General features: G+C 44.2%; 1 protein-coding gene across 11 annotated transcripts in view; it reads left to right on the top strand.

The window, feature by feature from the left end:
* The window catches only part of tut4 (terminal uridylyl transferase 4), a 236,501-nt gene that overhangs the window by 54,633 nt on the left and 161,733 nt on the right, over positions 1 to 20,135 (top strand). For 10 of the 11 annotated variants that reach the window (XM_061825503.1, XM_061825506.1, XM_061825504.1 and 7 more), the window contains one exon: positions 5,689 to 5,740. The exons of the other annotated variant lie outside the window; for it this stretch is intronic. In XM_061825503.1, the coding sequence (XP_061681487.1) occupies positions 5,689 to 5,740 (52 nt within the window). Of the gene's footprint in view, positions 1 to 5,688; positions 5,741 to 20,135 lie in introns of those variants that run through there. 11 annotated transcript variants of the gene reach the window in all.

Raw genomic sequence — 20,135 nt, 5'->3', positions numbered from 1 at the left:
CATTAGAAAGGTCGACAAACCAGGCAAGTCAGTTAAAATCATAAATATTATAAAAAAAAAAAAAATAATATATATATATATATATATATATATATATATATATATATATATATATATATCAGCAACTCATACTATTAGTATTACTAGATCTATATCTAAGATAGTGAGCAATCTGGTCGAGTGTATCAGTACAACGCGACGTAACAAGTTTGAGACTTAAACGTGAATAATAATTACAGATCAAGTTCTTTAACATGTTTTGCTGTGTGGTGTAGAAATTCTAGGATACATTTTCGTGTATATTCTATAGCTATACAATGATATGTATAATGTGGTGAAAAGGACAATTTTAGATGTCTTTTTACTGAATAGTTCACTTAATTCATTTGTCTTGAGATAAGTTGGCATATTTTAAATATATTTTAATGACAAATGTGATTTTGTGCTATCCAGTGATAGCAAAAAAAATCTGGGCTTGGTCCTTGGGGAACTTCTGCACAATTTTTTTTTGGTCAGGACTTAGAAAGCCATCATTTTTTCCATAACACCCCCCGAGCAGGACTTTGCAGATTCAGTGCTCACATTTGTATTTTCAGGAAAGTACACTTTAATCTCTGTTTCTTAAAATTGAGTACAAGGATCTTCTCCCCACTTGCTTAGTTTGGCTGGACAGCCAGCACTCAGAAAGGTTCTGTTCATCCCAAACATCTTCCTTTTAAGGATTATGGATTCCACTATGCTTTTAGGAACCAGGTAGTGGCAGAATTTTTTTTTTCCAAGCTTCGCCAGATCTGTGCCTTGCCACAATTCTGTCTCTTAACTTTCCAGGAAGTTCCTTTGACCTCATGATTCTCATTTGGTCTGAGATGCACTGTGACCTGTCAGGTCTTATATTGACAAATGTGTGGCTTTCCTAGTCAAGTCCAATCAGTATAATCAAACACAGCTGGGCTCCAATTAAGGTGTAGAACCATATCAAGGATAATCAGAAGAAATGGACTGCACCTGAGTTACATGAGTTTCACAGCAAAGTTTCTGAATATTTATTGCTGACCCATGTAATATTTCAGTTTTTCTTTTTTAATGAATAGCCAAACATTTCCACAATTCAGTTTATCTGTCGATATGGGGTGCTGTGTAAATTTAGGTAAAAAATTAACTTGATTTTTATTTTAGCAAATAGCTGCAATTAAACTAGAATGATTACCAGTTTAAATAAAAAAAAAACAAAAAAAAAATTTGGAATGGGGAAGTCGCCAGCAAAGACGCCCTCGTCACTTCTAGTTTGGCGTAATTTTTATTTGGCATAATTTTTAGATTATGGGGCACCACATTACTTGTTTTCTGTGGAGAAATGACAGGTAACCTTTTTTTTTAGTTGTTGATCAATCTCATAACCTTTGGTTTGCTACACATAGATCAGTTCAAGTTCTCCATTACAGTTTTAAGTTTTAATATGAGCTAACGGGACTCTACAACAACAAACGTAAACAAGTACAGATGAACATTGTCTTAGGAAGTGAGTCATGGCGTGAAGGGTGGGGGGGGGGTGTCAGTGAGCGTGGGATGACCAGGGCTGTAGTAGGCATCACTGTTCTTGTTAATTTAAATCAAATATGTACCAATCTGTACTTTTAGTAGACTGCAAGGTTGAACTTAGAGGCGTCAATCATGGTTGAGGCAGGCGGTTCGAGCGTCCGTGTTCTGTTAGAGACAAAGTACTCACAGGTGGTTCGTTGCTGCCACGTGGTGTCCGTTTCTGTTCGCTTTAAGGGTGGGAAAATATGCCGTTGAGGCTGCTCTTTGAGTCTGTGTCACCTTGGGTGGGTGGTGAGAGTATTCAGTTTGATCGGGTAGTCAACGCAAACCTCAGCACACCAAAACATGCAGGCAGTTTTTAGACGAACAAAACCTGCTGGAATACCAGAAAACAAAAAGCCAAATTGACCAAAAACGAAGAGCCCCGACAAAGCATGGGTGTGTTCTTTTTATCCCTGAAGAAGGGACAAATGGGTCTTTTCCCACTCTGCGCCCCTTTTTAACACCTACTAAGCACAAGGGGTGGAACATCTGAAGTCTTCACTGGTCATTGTCAGAAGATGAATTGATGATGAAGGCTGACTGGCAGGACAGAGGAGTTGATGGCTGGGGGACACCACCTCATCCTCACGCAGCATAAGCACCAGGACACCCCAAGGTTGTGTCCTCTCACTCTTGCTCTTCAATCTCTGCACGAATGAATGCACCTAAACGCACCCGGCTGCCAAACTCCTGAAGTATATAGATGACATGACAGTCATCGACCTCATCAAAGACGGACGAGTTTGTTTATGGACAGGAAGTGGAGAGGCTGGACCTGTGGTATGGCCGACACAACCTGGAGCTGAACTCAGTAAAGACTGTAGAGATGATAGTGGACTTCACAAGTTATACTTTGTCACAGCTGCCCCTCATGCTGTCCAACTTCCATGTGTTCACCGTCAAGCCCTTCAAGTTCCTGGGACGTACAGCCTCGGGCAGTAGTGGGCATTGAAAACTGCTAAAAAGATTGTCTGAACCACCATACCCATTCTCAAGTACTTGCATGCTGCTAAAATGAACAAAATCCTCTTGGATCCTCCAGATCCAGGTCACCAGCTCTTCCAGCTCCTTCCCTCGGGTAGGCATACCTAACAATGCAAACTAATGATACTCACCCACTGGACACATTTTGGGCATTTAATGTGGAGTGATTGCAAAGAAAGCCAATGTGGTTCACGCGGATAAATGCGAATCCATGCAGGGCTGTGCAAATGACGTGGGGCTGATGACACTGGCATTTGCAAATTCACCTCATTTGTCCGATCACTCGAAGCTGGGACAGCTGATCTTGTCCGGAAAGTAATGTATTCAGCACCTTGCGGAGTGGAAGCACACCCACAACTGCCCCCCCAACCCTCGGCAAGCACCCCAACCAGTGCTGATGAACTGTGTGCACTTTCAGTTTGTCCAAAACTGTCATGTTAACAAACTCAAGCAAAAGTTTTGTGGCGACGCAAACTTTCACATCCGGTGGGTATGTGCAATAAAACTAGCAGACATTTAAATAGCTTCTTCTCTTGAAATTAACTTCTTAATATGCTAACTTACAATTATACTTTTATTTATTCATGCATTTTTTTTAATTATTGTAACAGTCTTTTTCATTATTAAAACAAAAATGACCATCTGATAGATTGCTAACCTCTTGCTCGGTGAGTGTTCTCGCAATGTCTTTATGTCTCAAATGTATTCTCTGTCAACTAACAATGTTCTCGTAGTGGAGTTGCTGGAATTATTGGGGACAAATTCTTTGTGAGTTTTTTTACATACTTGGCAAAATAAAGATGATTCTGATGAAGCTCATCTCTCCATTTTTTTGGCTAGGGAGTGTAGATTGCTGAGATGGATAGACGGGAATGTCAATCTTCATACTCTAATGCAATGTCAATCTGTATCCTTTTGGGGCGTTTCACTTGGATGCAAACATGCTTCCCCCTTCATCGCCTTCGGTTCCATGCCCCATATACTGTAGCTGCTCCCTCTGTGAGTAACTGGGAGAAACATGAGTGGATTTGCAAAAGATGATTGAAGTCCGGGGTAGACTCTCTAATGTTTAGCAAGGTTTGCCTTGTGTAAGTATATTGCATGTCTCCAAAAACGTACGAAAAACACAAAAACAAACAGTACGAGAGCGCATGAAACTGGGGTGACCACACGGGTATGTACCATCTTGAAACTGACCAATGATTGGGACGTCCCTACTTTTTAATATGGTTTTGCCTACATCACCCCCCCATGAGATATGTCGTGTCCACAGGCAGGTTGTGTCTATTTCTTTCCCTCTGTGGAGAGATTCCAGGGTCTCATATAAAACTGCGACCAAAAACATAGTAATTTTTAATTCAGAGGTATAACTAAAAGGAAGACTTTGTCGAAACTAATAGGAATGGGAAGACACATTAAAAGTTAATAAATGAGGATTCAGTGTTTCTTTTAATGCCAGAGTTATCCGCAGATTTCACAGAGAAACATCTCTAAATTGGAAAAGTATTATCGAAATTCTTCTCTTGCTCAGACGTTCCAATGAGCCCGGCTGGAAAACTGACACCCAATCAGTGTTTGGCACGCTTGCAGTGCTACCTGTTCTGACCCCCCATTCCTCGTGGATGCGTTTCACCGAACAGAGAACGTCCACTATCTAGCATTTTGTGGCCGATTTTTGTGAAAAAATAATTACAAACAAAACAAAAGTAGCATGACGTGAAATGTTCAAGCCTGGGTGCTTGAGCCAGAATACACACAACCGCCAGTTGACCTGTTGGAGAGGGGGCACAGCACTAACAGCGAACAATAATCCCATTATATGGACCGCGGAGATTTGTTTGATGCCTATGTGAGGAGTTGGTTTAGATGTAGAGAATATACAGCTGGCGTGGCCCGAGTTTTTTTTTTTTTTTTTTTTTTACCCCAAGCAGCAACTGTGGCGTTGGGGGCAGGGGTTGGGTGCACACGCGGATCGCTGTAAATAGTAACCGGGAAGTGTTGTGTTCTGAGAGCTAGCAAAGCGACTTGATGCGCCGTTTTATTACAACACCGACCATTGAGCAAACAAAATAAAAATAACAATGTAGAATCTTCAAGCGTTTAAGCCAGAACACACACAGGTGGAATTCGACATGTTGGGAGGGACATGGTGCTGACGATGAATAATAACAGTCCCATGAAATGGACCGCTGAGATTTGATGCTTTTCTAATGAGTTGGTTTGGATGTAGAGAATATATAGCAGGTGGGCAGACTTTTTTTTTTTAACACCAAGTTGAACTTTTCAAGCAGCAAAGCTTCTCGTGATCCAGCGGGGGTGGTGGGTGCAGTGTTGCACGCACGGATTGCCAAAATCATAACAGGGAAGTGTTACACATATATATCCATCCATCCATTTTCTTGGCCCCACGATGATAGAAGGTGTGCTGGAGCCTATCCCAGCTGTCGACAGGCAGGAGGCAAGTTTACACACACGCAGACACGGAGAGAACATGCAAACTCCACACACGGAGGTCCAGGATTGAATAGCTGCGCCACCCTCATAATATATGTTGTTGCCTATACAGTACCAGGACGAGAGGCTATAATTTAGCGGCTAATAAATAACCAGTAATGATTAAATCAGTGCAAATTTCCCCGCTGATGAATTAGCCTCATCTGTGACAGCCACAGCTTTATCCTGTCAGGTTGACCCCATGGGAGTTTAAAGGAGGACAGACACATTTGGGAGCGTTTTCTCAGTTTTGGTGCAGAACAAGTTGGCATTGAGGCTTAGCCACAACGAATGGTCTGTAATGCTAAGCACCGGCGATGTCAGGGGCACAGTCAAGGATGTTTCTTTCGGTTTGGCTCTGAAATCTGGCACATATCCAGGTTTTGCTTGGATTTGGAGTTCTTTATTTTCAATTTTTATTTTCAATTAATGTCCAAAATATATGTAATAATAATATTCACATTAGAGGGTTTATTGTACATATGAATTTTGGGGAGAGTCTTCCTTTAATGTAACCCTTCTGCCTCCTATACACAATGCAATTATATCCTTGAACCGTTATTGTTGAAAGACGTTTTTAAGTTTTTGTAGTCTTACGCATTGTTCTTCTTAATCCTTTTCCACATCCAGATGACGCACCCAGAAGTCTTGATTCAAGTGCTCGACATCCTGAAAAATAGTAGTAAGTCTTATTCAAACTTGCTTCCATTTCTGACACAAAATTCAACTTGCTTTTTCTCACCTTGTCTACATGGCACCCAGAAGGTGCGCACAGTGCTTAACCTTTTGTTAGTAACTTTGCCTATGTGACATGGCTGGGGACAGCCGAAAGAGAATGGGCTCACAACCAGTGGGGAGGGGATCTGATGCATTGTGTGGTGGGCAGCGGGCGAAGGCTGCCAAAGGCGGGGACCTTGGTTGCCCACGGCTACAGAAGCTGAATGGTGAAGGCTAAACAAGAGGCATATGACATGTATTCCAGGTTGGATACGAAAGAAAAAGAAAATGATCTTGACAGGTTGGCCAGACAGATGGATAGAGATGGGAAGGATGTGCAGCAAGTAAAGGTGATTAAGGATACCGATGGAAATATGTTGACTGGTGGAAGTAGTGTGCTAAGTAGATGGAAAGAGTACTTTGAGAAGTTAATGAATTAAGAAAATGGGAGAGAGGGGAGAGTAGAAGAGGCGAGTGTGAATGACCGGGAAGTGGCAGTGATTAGTAAGAGAGAAGTTAAAAAGGCACTGAACAGAATGAAAAATGGAAAGACAGTTGCACCCCATGACATACCAGTGGAAGTATGGAAGCAATTTGGTGAGGTGGCTGTGGAGGTTTTGATCAACTTATTCAATAGAATACTCGTGAGAGAGAAGATGCCAGAAGAATGGAGGAAAAGTGTGCCAGTCCCCACTTTTAAGAACAAAGTTGATGTTTAGAACTGTGGAAACTACAGAGGAACAAAGATGATGAGCCAATGAAGTTATGGGAAAGAGTACTGAAGGCAAGACTCAGTACGGAAGTAAGTATCTGCGAGCAACATTATGGTTTCATGCCTAGAAAGAGTACAACTGATACATTATTTGCCTTGAGGATCCTTGTGGAAAAGTACAGGGAAAGTCAGAAGGAGCTACATTGTATCTTTGTAGACCTAGAGAAATCCAATGTCGGAGTACCAAGAGAGGAACTGTGGTACTGCATGCGCAAGTTTGGTGTGGCGGAGAAATATGTTAGAATAGTACAGAACATGTATGAGGGCGGCAGAACAGCGGTAAGATGTGCCGTAGGTGTGTCAGAAGAATTTAAGGTGGAGGTGGGACTGCATCTGGGTTCAGCCAAAAGTTGGATGTTTTGGAGACAAGGTTTGAGAGCAGACTTTGATGGTTTGGATATATTCAGAGGCGAGAGAGTGAGTATATTGGTAGAAAGGTGCTGAGGATGGATCTGCCAGGCAAAAGAGCGAGAGGACGACCAAAGAAAAGGTTGATGGATGTTGTGAGGGAGGACACAAGGACAGTATGTGTGAGAGAGTAAGATGCACGGCTTAAATGGAAAAACATGACACACTGTGGCGACCCCTAACGGGACAAGCTGAAAGAAAAAGAAGAAGCAGTTTAAAGAAGAAAAGAAAAATGATCACATGGTCATGAGTTGGGTTTTTCATCATTTGAGTTTGAGCGATTGTGGTCCCATTTCTGGTTCCACATTTCAATTCTGGTTTGAAGTGATTCTTGATCCAGATTTTTTTTGGGGGTGTGGATAAAAAAAAAAAGGTTGCATGTTTTAAATACAGGCTGAACATCCATTTTCTTACCATGAAGATTTGACTCAGGATTCTTTATGACCAGTATCAATATCAAACCTATGTACTAAAAGGTGTGTGGCACAAACCCAATTGACTTAATATTCATTGGTTGTTTAAGTTTAAATTTTGCATTTTTAGAATACTTGAGAGTTTATTATGTCAAATGATTTCTACCAATGATTCTTTACCAGCATGGCGGGGCACTTTATTGTGCTCTTTAGGTGTGTCTTGGAAAATCACAACATCTTTACTTGAAAGATAATTGCTTGAAAATGTATTTATTGACAAGAAATCATGTATTTTTGGTCATCTTTATTTGCCAGTGAGACAGTGACCAATAGACATTGTGACATTTTTGTTTGTTGGTGTGCCTTGAGGTTATGCAGTTGTAAAATATTTGCCTTGGCTCCATGAAGTTTGGACGCCACTGGTTTACACAGTACCACCAGAAAGTATTCACGTTCCTTCACATTTTCCACATTTTACTGTTACAGCTTTATTCGAAAGCTTATTTGAGTAGTTTTCAGAAAAATAAAATATACTCACCAACTACCACAAAGTTGTTCTGAAGTCACACTTTTATTTTGCCTATGTGCTTAGGATCATCAAGTGCACTTCATCTTGAGCTCAAACCGATGGCTGAACATTCTCCTAATGTATTTTCCATTGAAGCGGAGAATTAATGGTTCCATCAATCGTTGCAAGTTGTCTTGGTCCTGAAGGAGAAAAACAGGCCAAGACCATCACACTACCATGTTTAACTCTTGGTTTGATATATTTCTGAAATGCTGTTTTAAATTTATCCCAGATTTAACAAAGCACACACCTTCCAGAAAGCTCAACTTTAGTCAGTTCATATGATATTGTCAAAAAAGGCTTGGGAATCATTCGGATTTATTATTATTATTATTATTATTTTTTTGGCAAAAATAAAACAGCCTTTGTCTTGTTTAGTCAGTAATGGTTTCCACCTTGGAACTCTGCGATGGATGCCATTTTTTGACCAGTCACTTCCTTATTGTTGTTATGAACACTGACCTTAACTGAGAAAAGGGATGCATGCAGTTCTTTAAAAGTTGTCCTGAGTTGTGGCCTCCTGGATGAGTCGTTGCTGTCATCTTGAGGTACTTTTTGTTGGCTGACCATTACTGGGAAGATTTACCACTGTTTTTTCCACATATAGATAATGCTTCTCCCTATAGGTCTCCGTAATCGTAAAGCTTGAGAAATGGCTCGTTAGCATTTTCAGACCCATAAAGATCAATAACCTTCTATGGTTCATTTCATTTTATCGCAGCGTTTTCAGACCCTTTTGTCTGACTTGATTCTTACCGGGACAAATTCTGTTTAAGTGATTTATTGATTTAACAGGTCTGGAGTTAATCAGGCTTAAGTTTTATGAGTGAAAAGTAACCACAAATTTTGATTAGCAAAATTTAACTTTAACAAGATGAGTAATAACTTTTTCACACAGGGCCAGATAACATTGAATGTCAGGTCCCTCTCAAACCTTAATAAATTAAATAATTTAAAAAATACAATTAAGTTCACTTGGTTTATATTTGTCTTTTTACATTTGTTTGATGATCTTAAACATTGAAGTGGGGAAACTGCAAAAGTATAAGAATTTGAAAAGAAGGCCAATACTTTTTTGTCACCACTCTATATAGGCAAGTAGGTGTATGCACTTTTCTATCGAGGCAAAGAACAACATACAAAGAACCATCTGGGGATGGTCAAAACTAAAATAAATTGACAGCACATTAGTTAAATATGCGTGGGTCACAGAAAAGGGTCAGAATACTTACGACCACGTGAATGAATATTTTAAAATGTAACTCCAAAAGAGCCATACGACATTTTAAAAACTAAATACAAGTGTTTTCATACATTTTATGTCAGCCCAATACTTTAAGAGTGCAAGAAGTCTCTGAATTCTTTGAAATAACATTATGCTGTTGCTAACCAATGGGAACAAAAATCCTCCTTACCATTAATGCTACTTCTTTGCTGATGGCTTTGTCATCTGTTTCATACGTCATTAAATTAAACTTAATGCAGTGTTTGAGACTTCCATCTGTTATGCATGTACGTAGGTTGGTCTTGTTTTTTCAAATGAGAAATTTTTTTCACATGCATAAGTAGAACCAAACATTGTCAGTACAGAAATACTTTCATGCTGCAATGTGTAGTATGTGATGGGAAGTGCTTTCCAAGTTTTCACAATCTGGTCTACAGGTTTAATTTTATCTTATTTCTCCCCACTTATGTGCGCTCGCGAACAATGCCTGCCGACAGAGGCATGTCTTTTCTTCGTTTGATTAGCTTGTCAGCAAGTTCATTGGCAACATCAAGCAAGAGAGTTTTAGCAAACTCCTCACCTGCGAATGGCTTTCCGTTTCTCACAATTGCCAAAGCACCAGCATAGCTACAGAAATTGCAGTCACCTTGTTGTGTCCAAACAAAGAGTTGCTGCAGACCAGGTTGGACTCTGGACAGTAGCTCTTGACCTGCTTTCTTCCCGCTCCTCCCTGCACTATATAAACTCTTCATATTTTGATCCAATGGTGTGTGTATGACAAGTGTCGAAGTGGCACTTTACATTTGAGCATTTCATTGTGGCAATTTTGTCATTATAAATAAGATATAAAGGAACCTTCTTTCTCTACAAAGATGAATTACTTTGTCCATTTTTACTGAAAACTGTGCTACTGGACTCTGCATCTCTTTTTCTTTTAGCCATCTTTGTCAAAAGCGTTTCCACAATTAATTTCCATTCGATCTGCGTTTCACCCTTCTGCGCCTGCCGACATCGACTTCCATATTGTAGAGCAAACTACTGTAACCCCACTAGGATAAACTGTCTCTGCCTGATTTCCATTGCCTGTGGGACAGAAATGACATACTGTCTACAGTATGTCATTATGAGGGTTTTGTGAGCCATACGCAACCCTCAAAGTGCCATTCATGGCTTGCGAGTCATAGGTTCCCGGCCCCTGGTTTAAAGTGATGAATCCTGCAAGAATATATAGGATATATGACTAATACTAATAGTGATTGGACCAGCAGGGTGTAAGGGTGTGTCCCAACAATGGTGCAAGCCAGAAACTAGTAGGTTCGCTGATCAAGAATTTAATGACTTAATTGCAAGAGGGGAAAGAACTGTTGAATGCCTGTTAGTTTTGATTTGCGCTTAGCTGACTCAAGGAGTTGGAAGGGCCTGTGGCCAGAATGTGGAGGATCCGAAAGGATCCTGCCTGCTTTGGACCATGTTCGAGTGGCGTGCAAGTCTTCAAGTGTGGGGTAGGGTTTTGCTGACAATCCGTTCAGCGGTTTTGATTGTCCGTTGTGGTCGAGTTTGCCTTTTTTGTGGAAGCCCCAAACCAGACTGTGATGGAGGTACACTTGCGATTCGATGACCGCTGTATAGAATGGAGATGGAGTTGCTTTGTCTCCCACTTCAGGTTTTTTGAGACTGTAATTCTCAAGAACTTCAACGCTGTTGACACAAAACAGTTGGACAGTGTGAGTGGCAACTGTGGTGAAGGAAGACTCTTTTCAATAGTCTTTAGAGTATTCATCCCCAGGTTATGTTGGCCACACCAACGCTCCAGTCTTGCCTCCTCCTTGTCGATAGGCAGACTAGTCGCCATCTTTGATTAGGCCGATGACTGTGTTGTCATCTGCAAACTTCAGGAGTTTGACGGCCAGGTGCCTAGAGGAGGAGTTTTTGTAGAGGGAGAAAAGCATAGGGGAGAGGACACAACCTTTGCGTGCTGCAGTCCTGATGAGTGCAGATGGATGAGGTGGTTTCGTCCAGCCTCACCTATTGTGTCCTGCCCATCAGCTTCTGGGTGAATGAGCCATGCAAAAAGAAGCAAAAAAGAAATTCATTGGATGGCTTGACAAATTATGGGCTTGAGTGACAACAAACCATCCTGTCGGGATTCAGTAGGCTGGATTAGGTCAGTTTTACCTGCAACTGACATTGAGTCTGATGAAACCGACATTGAAGAGGGAGCGGCGCGCTGTCTACCTCTGCAGTTGGCAAAGTTGTTTACAAGTCACACCGGGGATCAATAATTTATTGGATTTATTGATTTGGAGTGACACTGATGGCTTGGTAAGGTTGCTAGCATGATCTTTGTGCTATAGTTATCTGAATAACAGTTATGTTACGTTAACATGCCAGGCACGTTCTCACTTCGTTGCTTATGCATCACACAATGTTAGCAACACAGTACACTTATTCAGCCTGTTCTATTTTTATTTGAAATTGTTTCAAGATAAAATGTTTGTTCTTACTGTTGGGTTTTTATCAAGTTTCCCCTCAAAAATGAGACTTATACTCCAGTGCAACTTAAGTATTTTCCTTCTTTATCTTCCATTTTTTGGCTGGTGCGACTTAAACTCCTGAGCGATTTATCAGATTCAGCTTTCATGGCCAAGTATGTAACAACACACAAGAAATTTGTCTCCCAGAGTTAGTGTCGCCCTCGTACGACATTTATGTTGCGCACTGAGAAGAACAAACAGACTAACAAGAAGAAAGAACAAGAGACATTCAATTAATATTAACTCATAGGAATTACTGTCTTTGTTCCCCACTATACACCTAAGAGCCTTTAATATTCTCAAAACCCAACAGCCACCCGCACCGTCCATGTCCCATGATTACGTTCCAACCACGACCCCACTCACCACCACATATTGTTTTGGACTCACATTTTTCGGATTACAAGGAAGGTTTAAACCAACTGCCTGATTCTTACTCGGACAATGAACTTGAGAATTCCCTCCCGGTGGTGAGTCTCAAGGAGGTAGTTGCGCGGTCCCACGCTTCCCGCTCCTGTGTCGCTTCGCCTCTTCTTCCTCTAATCCTTTTTTTGGAATCCATTTGCCCATCTATTCGGGCCCTCTGGGTGGCAGCCTGAGGAGACGAACGAGCAGGGTGCCGCCTGGCGGCTCCCGCTGCGTGGCGACCAAGACAGCCAAGCCACTGCACACCATCGCCCACTCTGCGCCGACAACCAAGCCACAGGGGAATCCCACTAACGCTCCAGCTATGGCCAGGACGCAGCCATCGGCCATCCATTTGTCGCCTACAATTGAGCCCCAGCCGACCTCCGCCGGCGCTTCGCCGACAACCACGCCACAGCGGCATCCCGCTTCCGCTCCAGCGACGGCCAAGCCTCACCCGACTTCCCCCGATGCTTCGCCGGCGGGCTCCAAGTCGACGATCTTTCAAATTGTGGATGTTATGGACGGGATTCAGCGGGAATTGGACATTCTCGTCCCAGGATGGCCACAGCTGTTTCGAGCCCATGTGGTGGTGACAAGGGACCTGCTGCCGAGCCACGCCCACATCGCGGTAGCAACCGACTCGCTACCAAGCCAGGCCTACGTCGCTTTGGCGACAGACTTCCTGGTGAACCACGTACACGTCGCAGTGGCGACTGACCCGCTGCTGACCCAAGTCCACGTCGCAGTAGTAACCGACCCGCTACCGAACCAAGCCCACATCGTGGTGCCAACTGACCCGCTGCCGTGCTACACCCACGTTGGGGTGGTAACAGACTTCCAGGTGAACCACGCTCCTGTACAAGTGGCGGCGAAGATTCGTTGACCGCCTCATGTTCCTTTGCAGGCGGCGGCGGACCCTCCTCGTCCGCCTCCTTCTCCTGTTTTGATGGCGACTTTCACGCGGCCGCCTCACGCTCCTGTCTCGATGGCAACCACTATAGGCCGTCTCACACCCTTGCCTCGACTGCAACCGTCTCACGCCCCTGTCTCGATGGTGGCCACCTCCCTCTCTTGCTTTGATGGCGACCGATTCCCGGCTGTCTGAGTGCCACGCCATGGCACCGACCGATCCTCGGCCGCCTCACGACCAAAACTTAGCGGTGACCAATCCACGGCCGCCTCCCGACTTAGCCTCGGTGGCAACCGATCCACGGCCACCTCATGACCAAGCCTTGGCGGTGACTGATCCCTGGCCAATCACATGGCATATGGAGACAGACAACAGCCAGCATAATTAAAACATGTAATTATACTTATATGTATTATATGTATATATACTTTACAGATTTGAGACTCAGATTACAACGATACACGTATTTACTTCAATCTTTAATTATAAAAACATTGTTAATCTTTCCTGCAACAGTTGCCTCACCGTGGTCGGGAAACGCAGGTAGGGCCTTGGTGGCGGGAAGAATAATGGTACGAAGCACACTAACAACTGCTCGGTCTGCATTTATTTTCCTTGTCACTCTTTAACTGCTCCACGCGCCTGCTCCACCCAAACCTCCTCTCTCTCTCACACACACACGCACACATCCACGCACACACCAGAGGAGAGGCTCGTAGAGGCTTTAAGTTCACTCACCTGAAGCTTTGCCAAATGATGATCGTAAACACGGTCCCTAAAGGGTATATAAATTCTTCAAAGCACCTTTTGCTTGTACAGTTTTCTATGCTGAATTCTAATCTGAAATCCGTTATGAGAGAAACATTTGTATTTTTTTATTATCAGCAGAAATGATCGCACATGGCCGCATATACCCGAGCACACAGCGGAGAATCCCGAGAAGGGACGTAACATCGGAACTAGAGATAAACATGGCTGCCGCTCGACTCCAATGTGTGAATGACAATTTTCCAATAATTTGAGTGATGAGCATGATTCTGAATGGTCCCATGAAGATGGTAAAGAATACGAACTTTATAAATGCGTTAAAGGTTATCAATTTGAGCCAGTTGGACAGACAAAAATAAAATGGAAATAAATAAATATAAAAATAGAGAATGCAGACAAAATAGCTGGTGATGAAGGTGCCGAGCCATCAGTCACACCCAGGGAGGGTTACTTTTTAGTTAGGGTTCACGGTTTGTATACAGTATTCTGTTTTTCTTGTTGAGAATGGTCAAGCCATTTGCTGAAATAAAACATTTTTCACCAAGAATGACAATCTGCTTACATTCAACCCTGTCAAGAGTGTTCGAAGTTTTCAGGAAATAAAAGATGATGAACATACCTCTGCACCTTGTCTTTGAACAAAAGCTCTTTGCAGTTTTGGGTTAGGTTTCTGTGGGGGGGGGCTTCTGCGCTTGTTGGACCGTGTCCAGCTTCAGTGGCTGATCCAAGATCCCGTTTGCTCCCTTTTAGCAACACCGATCTGTTCATGTGTCGGAACAAGCTGTATGGTAGGCACTGATCCAGGTTTTAACATTTAAAACCTTAAACCTATCAGATATGAGTCCACCAGTAAAAGAGTCCGGGGTGAAATGTTCACTTCATATGACAGACTGCTTACTGGATTTGGAAAAATTAGCTCTTGTTTGCACAAACTTACTGTTTTCTGAAGCTGGGGTCTTTGGGAAAATAACAAACTGTGACCAGAATAATTAGAATTATGACAAAACTAAACCACACACACATTTTAGCTTACAATCACTGAAGAATTCTCAAAACGAATGTTGTTTTCTTTGGTGTTAACTACCAGTTTGCTTCAAGCGAAAGCTAGTTACCCAACAGGTCTCCACGTTGTGACATCAGCGCTAACCCACATGAAAGGAAGCATTTGTCAGATATGGGAAACTAGGCCAAAGTTCTTGGACTTAAGTCTATAAATACTGATATTTTTCGGTGAAAACATTAACCATATTTTCATTTTATGGTACAGCTGAACATATATTTTCATCTAGATATCTTGCGCTCAAAAATTTACGTTACATACACGTTAAAGAAGTTCACATAGATGTCCTTTTCCAAAAAAGGCCTGTTTCATCCATGTTAAAAACTTGCCTCTGCCATCCCTCACCGATGAGGTTAGGAAACGAGCATCACCATTCAGAGATGTTTCTAAGGCCGTATCGTTTTTAAAATTTTTGGAACCAGCCTTTGCTGGGCAAAAAGCCTCGTCCTTGAGAGGGCAAATCACAATGCAGCATTCAACAAGGAGAAAAGTGCGCTGTCCGGAACTCTGCAGGACATCACGGTATGTACCACAGTGCCCGTGCCATCTGCTGCACAATGTGGTTGATTCCTCCCACTGGGTCCCTAAAAGGATTAAAGTGCCCATGGAGTTACCACTTCTCGGGTGCCGTGCAGGAAGCTTTTGCTGAGGCACAAAGCTGAGGTGGTATTGTAACTCCATCCATCCATCCATCCATCCATCCATCCATCCATCCATCCATCCATCCATCCATCCATCCATCCATCCATCCATCCATCCATCCATCCATCCATCCATCCATCCATCCATCCCATCCATCCATCCATCCATCCATCCATCCATCCATCCATTCATTCATTCATTCATTCCAGCTTTTCCAGGTTGGGTCGCGGGGGAAGTAGCTTCAGCAGGGATACCCAGACTTCTCTTTCTCCAGCCACTTCTTCCAGCTCTTTTGGAGGGCTCCCGAGGCGGTACCAAGCCAGCCGAGAGACATAGTCTCTCCAGTGTGTCCTGGGTCGTCTTAGGGGTTTCTTTCCGGTGGGACATGCCCGGAACACCTCACCAGGGAGGCGTCCAGGAGGCATCCGATGCCCTAGCCCACCTCATCTGGCTCCTCTCAATGCAGAAAATTAGCGACTCGACACTGAGCCCCTCCCGCATGACCGAGTTTCTTACCCAATCTCTAAGGGAGAGCCCGGACATCCTGCCGAGGAAACTCATTTCGGCCGCTTGTATCCGGGATTTTGTTCTTTCGGTCACGACCCACACCCCATGCCCATAGGTGATGGTAGGAACGTGGATTGACTGGTAAATTGAGAGCTTCGCTTTTCAATTTAGCTACCTCTTTATCACAACGGACCGATGCAAAGTCCACATCACTGCAGACGCTGCACAGATCCGTCTGTCGATGTCCCGCTCCATTCTTCCCTCACTCTTGAACAAGACCCCAAGATACTTGAACTCCTCCATTTGGGGAAGGCTCTCATCCTTGACCTGGAGAGGGCACGCCACCCTTTTCCGATTGAGGACTATAGTCTCGGATTTGGAGGTGCTGATTCTCATGTTAGCCGCTTCACACTCTGCTGCGAATCACTCCAGTGAGAGCTGGAGATCACGGCTTGATGAAGCCAACAGAACCACATCATCTGCAAAGAGCAGAGATGCGATGCTGAGGCCACAAAACCAGACACCCTCTGTGCCTCGGCTGTGCCTAGAAATTCTGTCCATAAAAGTTATGAACAAAATCGGTGACAAAGGGCAGCCTTGACAGAGTCCAACTCTGACCGGAAACAAGTCCGACTTATTGCCGGCAATGCGGACCAAACTCTGACAGCGGTCATCCAAGACCGAATAACTCGTATCGGGAGATTCGGTACCCCACACTCCCGAAGAACCCCCCACAGGACTCCCCGAGGGACACGGTCGAATGCCTTCTCCAAGTCCACAAAACACATGTAGACTGGTTGGGCGAACTCCCTTGCACCCTCGAGGATCCTGCCGAGGGTGTAGAGCTTGTCCACTGTTCCATGGCCAGGACTTAAATCACATTGCTCCTCCTGAATCAGGGCCTCGACTTCCCGTCGGACCCTCCTCTCCAGTATCCCTGAGTAGACTTTACCAGGGAAGCTGAGGAGTGTGATCCCCTTATAGTTGGAACACACCCTCCGGTCACCACCACCCCAGTCTGCCAATTCAGAGGCACTGTCCCCGATGTCCATGCGATGTTGCAAAGGTGTGTCAACCAGGACAGCCCCACAACATCCAGAGCCTTGAGGAACTCCTGGCGAATCTCATCCACCCCTGGGGCCCTGCCACTAAGGAGCTATTCAACCACCTCGGTGACCTCACCCCCAGAGATAGAAGACAACATAACGGCCACAGCTCCGGTCGGCCGCCTCAGCAATGGAGGCGCGTAACATTGTCCACTCGGATTCACTGTCCCCCGCCTCCTCTGGGATGTGAGCAAAACTCTTTCGGAGGTGGAAGTTTAAATTCCTTCTGGCAGGGGAATCTACCAGCCGTTCCCAGCAGACCCTCACAATACGTTTGGGCCTGCCACATCGAACTGGTATCTTCCCCCACCATCGGAGCCAACTCACCACCAGGTGGTGATCAGTTGACAGCTCCGCCCCTCTCTTTACCCGAGTGTCCAAGACATGTGGTCGCAAGTCCGATGACACGACCACAAAGTCGATCATTGAACTGCGACCTGGGGTATCCTGGTGCCATGTGGACATGTGAACACCCTTATGCTTGAACATCTTGTTTGTCATGGACAATCCGTGATGAGCACAAAGGTCCAGTAACAGAACACCACTCGAGTTCTGATCGGTGGGGGGCATTCTTCCCAATCATGCCCTTCCAATTCTCACAGTCCTCCAGCAGAATGATGGAGTCACCAGAGGGGGCGGTCTCCAGCACTCCCTCTTAGGACTCCAAAAAGGGTGGGTACTCTACGCTGCTGTTTGTTGCATAAATACAAACAACAGTCAGGACCTGTCCCCCGACCTGCAGGCGGCAAGAGGCTACCCTCTCATCCACTGGCGTAAACCCCAACATAAGGCCCCGGGGGCGGGGGGGGATTGGGGGGTGGAGACAATAAGTATATCCACACCTGCTCGGCGTCTCTCCCCGTGGCAACTCCAGAGTGGAACAGAGTCCAGCCCCTTTCAAGAGGAGTGGCTTCAGAGCCCAAGTGGTGCGTAGAGGAGAGTCAGACTATTTCGAGTCGGAACTACTCGACCTCACGCACCAACTCGGGCACTTTCCCTGCCAAAGAGGTGACATTCCATGTCCCTAAAGCTAGATTCTGTAGCCAAGGATCGGATCGCCAAGGTGCCCGTCTTTGGCCACCGCCCAGGTCACATTGCACCCGACTCCTATGGCCCCTCTCACAGGTGGTGAGCCCATTGGAAGGGGGACCCTTTTTAGCCTTTCGGGCTGTGTTTGGGCGAGCCCCATGGGTGCAGGCGCTCGTCTTGGAGCCACACCTCCAGGTCTGGCTCCAGAGGGGGTCCGAAACCAAGATCCAATTTTTGTAGTCATCATGGGAGTTTTGGAGTTGTACTTTGTCTGGTCCCTCACCTAGAACCTGTTTGCCATGGCTGACCCTACCAGGGGCATGAAGCTCCGGACAAATTCGCACCTAAGATCATCGGGACACACAAACCCCTCCACCACGATAAGATGACGGCTTGAGGAGGGGGTGATGTAACTACATTATCCAAAAAATGTTATTCACGAACACAACGCTAAAATACCGTACATATGTAAGAGGGTCAACAGCGTGGATGAGACAATGCACAAAACAAAGAAATGGGTGGGACAAGGGAGGTTTTAGGTGAGGCTTCGATGATATGCAACCAATCAGCTCATGGGATAAAGCTACTCATGCTCTCATTGGTCAATGTCGCGCCGGGAACCAATGATGCACCTTGTATCAACATGTCTTTCCGCAATCTGCAAATCTGGGTGTATTTTCTTTTTTCAATTAATAAAAACCTGCGAAGCTCTGAAGCTGCAAAAAGTGAAGCAGCGAGGGAACTCAACCTAAAAAATAAAAATACAGATTCACAATATGATTTTTTTTAATTTGCCAAGAATAAGTATTTGAACACCTGCCAATCAGCAGAAATTCTTGCTCTCAAAGGCCTGTTAATCCATTTCTAAAAATTCAACCTACACTCCACTTCTTATTCTAAATTAAAAGCACCTGTTTGAGATTGTTAGCTGCATAAGGACACCTGTCAACCCCACACAATCAGTAAAACTCCAACTACGAATATTGCTAAGATAAAAAGATCTCTCCAAAGACACCTGAGACAAAATATTAGACCTCCACAAGGCTGGAAAGGGCTATGAGACAATTGCCTAGCTGGTTGGTATAAAAGATCACTTGGTGGAGCAATTATTCGAAAATATATTAAACTAGCCATGTTTGTTAATCTCACTTGGACTGGGGCTCCACGTAAGATCTCACGTCATGCAATATCAATGGTCCTAAGAAAGGTGAAGAATCACTCAGAACCACACAGGAGGATCTGCTCAATGAATTGAAGAGAGCTGGCACTGCTGTTTCCATGGTTACTGTGGGTAATACACGAAAGCATTATGGTTTTAAATCATGCATGGCACGGAAGGTTCTTAAATCAGCACAGATCCAGGCCTGTCTTTAGTTTATCCATGACCATTTGGATTTTCATCGAGTCAGAGGAGTTTTATGTTTATTTACCAAAATAGAACTTTTGGTATTAATTCCACTTGCCCTGTTTGGAGGAGAAAGAATGAGGAATATCATCCCCAAAACACCATACCTCTGTGAAGCATGGGGATGGAAGCATCAGGGGTCAGTCAGACTGCACTGTATGAAGGAGAGGATGACCTGGGCCATATATTGCGAGATTTTGGGGATGTGACTGGGTCTTTTAACATGACATTGACCTGAAGTACACAGCCTTTGTAGGGAGGTCAAACTCCGTGTTTCTCAGTGACAGCTTAGAAACCTGGCTGACCTAGAGAAAATCTCTGTGAAGGAATGGGCCAAAATTCCTGCTGCAATGTGTGCAAACCTGGTGAAAAACTACAAGAAATGTTCATTCAAGTTTAAGTAGCTTTATTGTCAGATGTGTTATCTGTGAAATAACATTTCTCTTAGACCTGCAGTGCTATATTAATTAAAAAGAAAGAAATACAATTTTAATTGGTTTGTCTGAGGCGGCATGGTAGCACAGCTGTAAAGCGTTGGCCTCACAGTTCTGAGGTCAAGGATTATATCCCTGCCCCGCCTGTGTGGAGTTTGCATGTTCTCCTTG

Source organism: Syngnathoides biaculeatus, chromosome 7, assembly GCF_019802595.1.
Source record: "Syngnathoides biaculeatus isolate LvHL_M chromosome 7, ASM1980259v1, whole genome shotgun sequence".
Lineage (NCBI taxonomy): Eukaryota > Metazoa > Chordata > Actinopteri > Syngnathiformes > Syngnathidae > Syngnathoides > Syngnathoides biaculeatus.
This window is presented reverse-complemented; position numbering and strand designations above follow the sequence as displayed.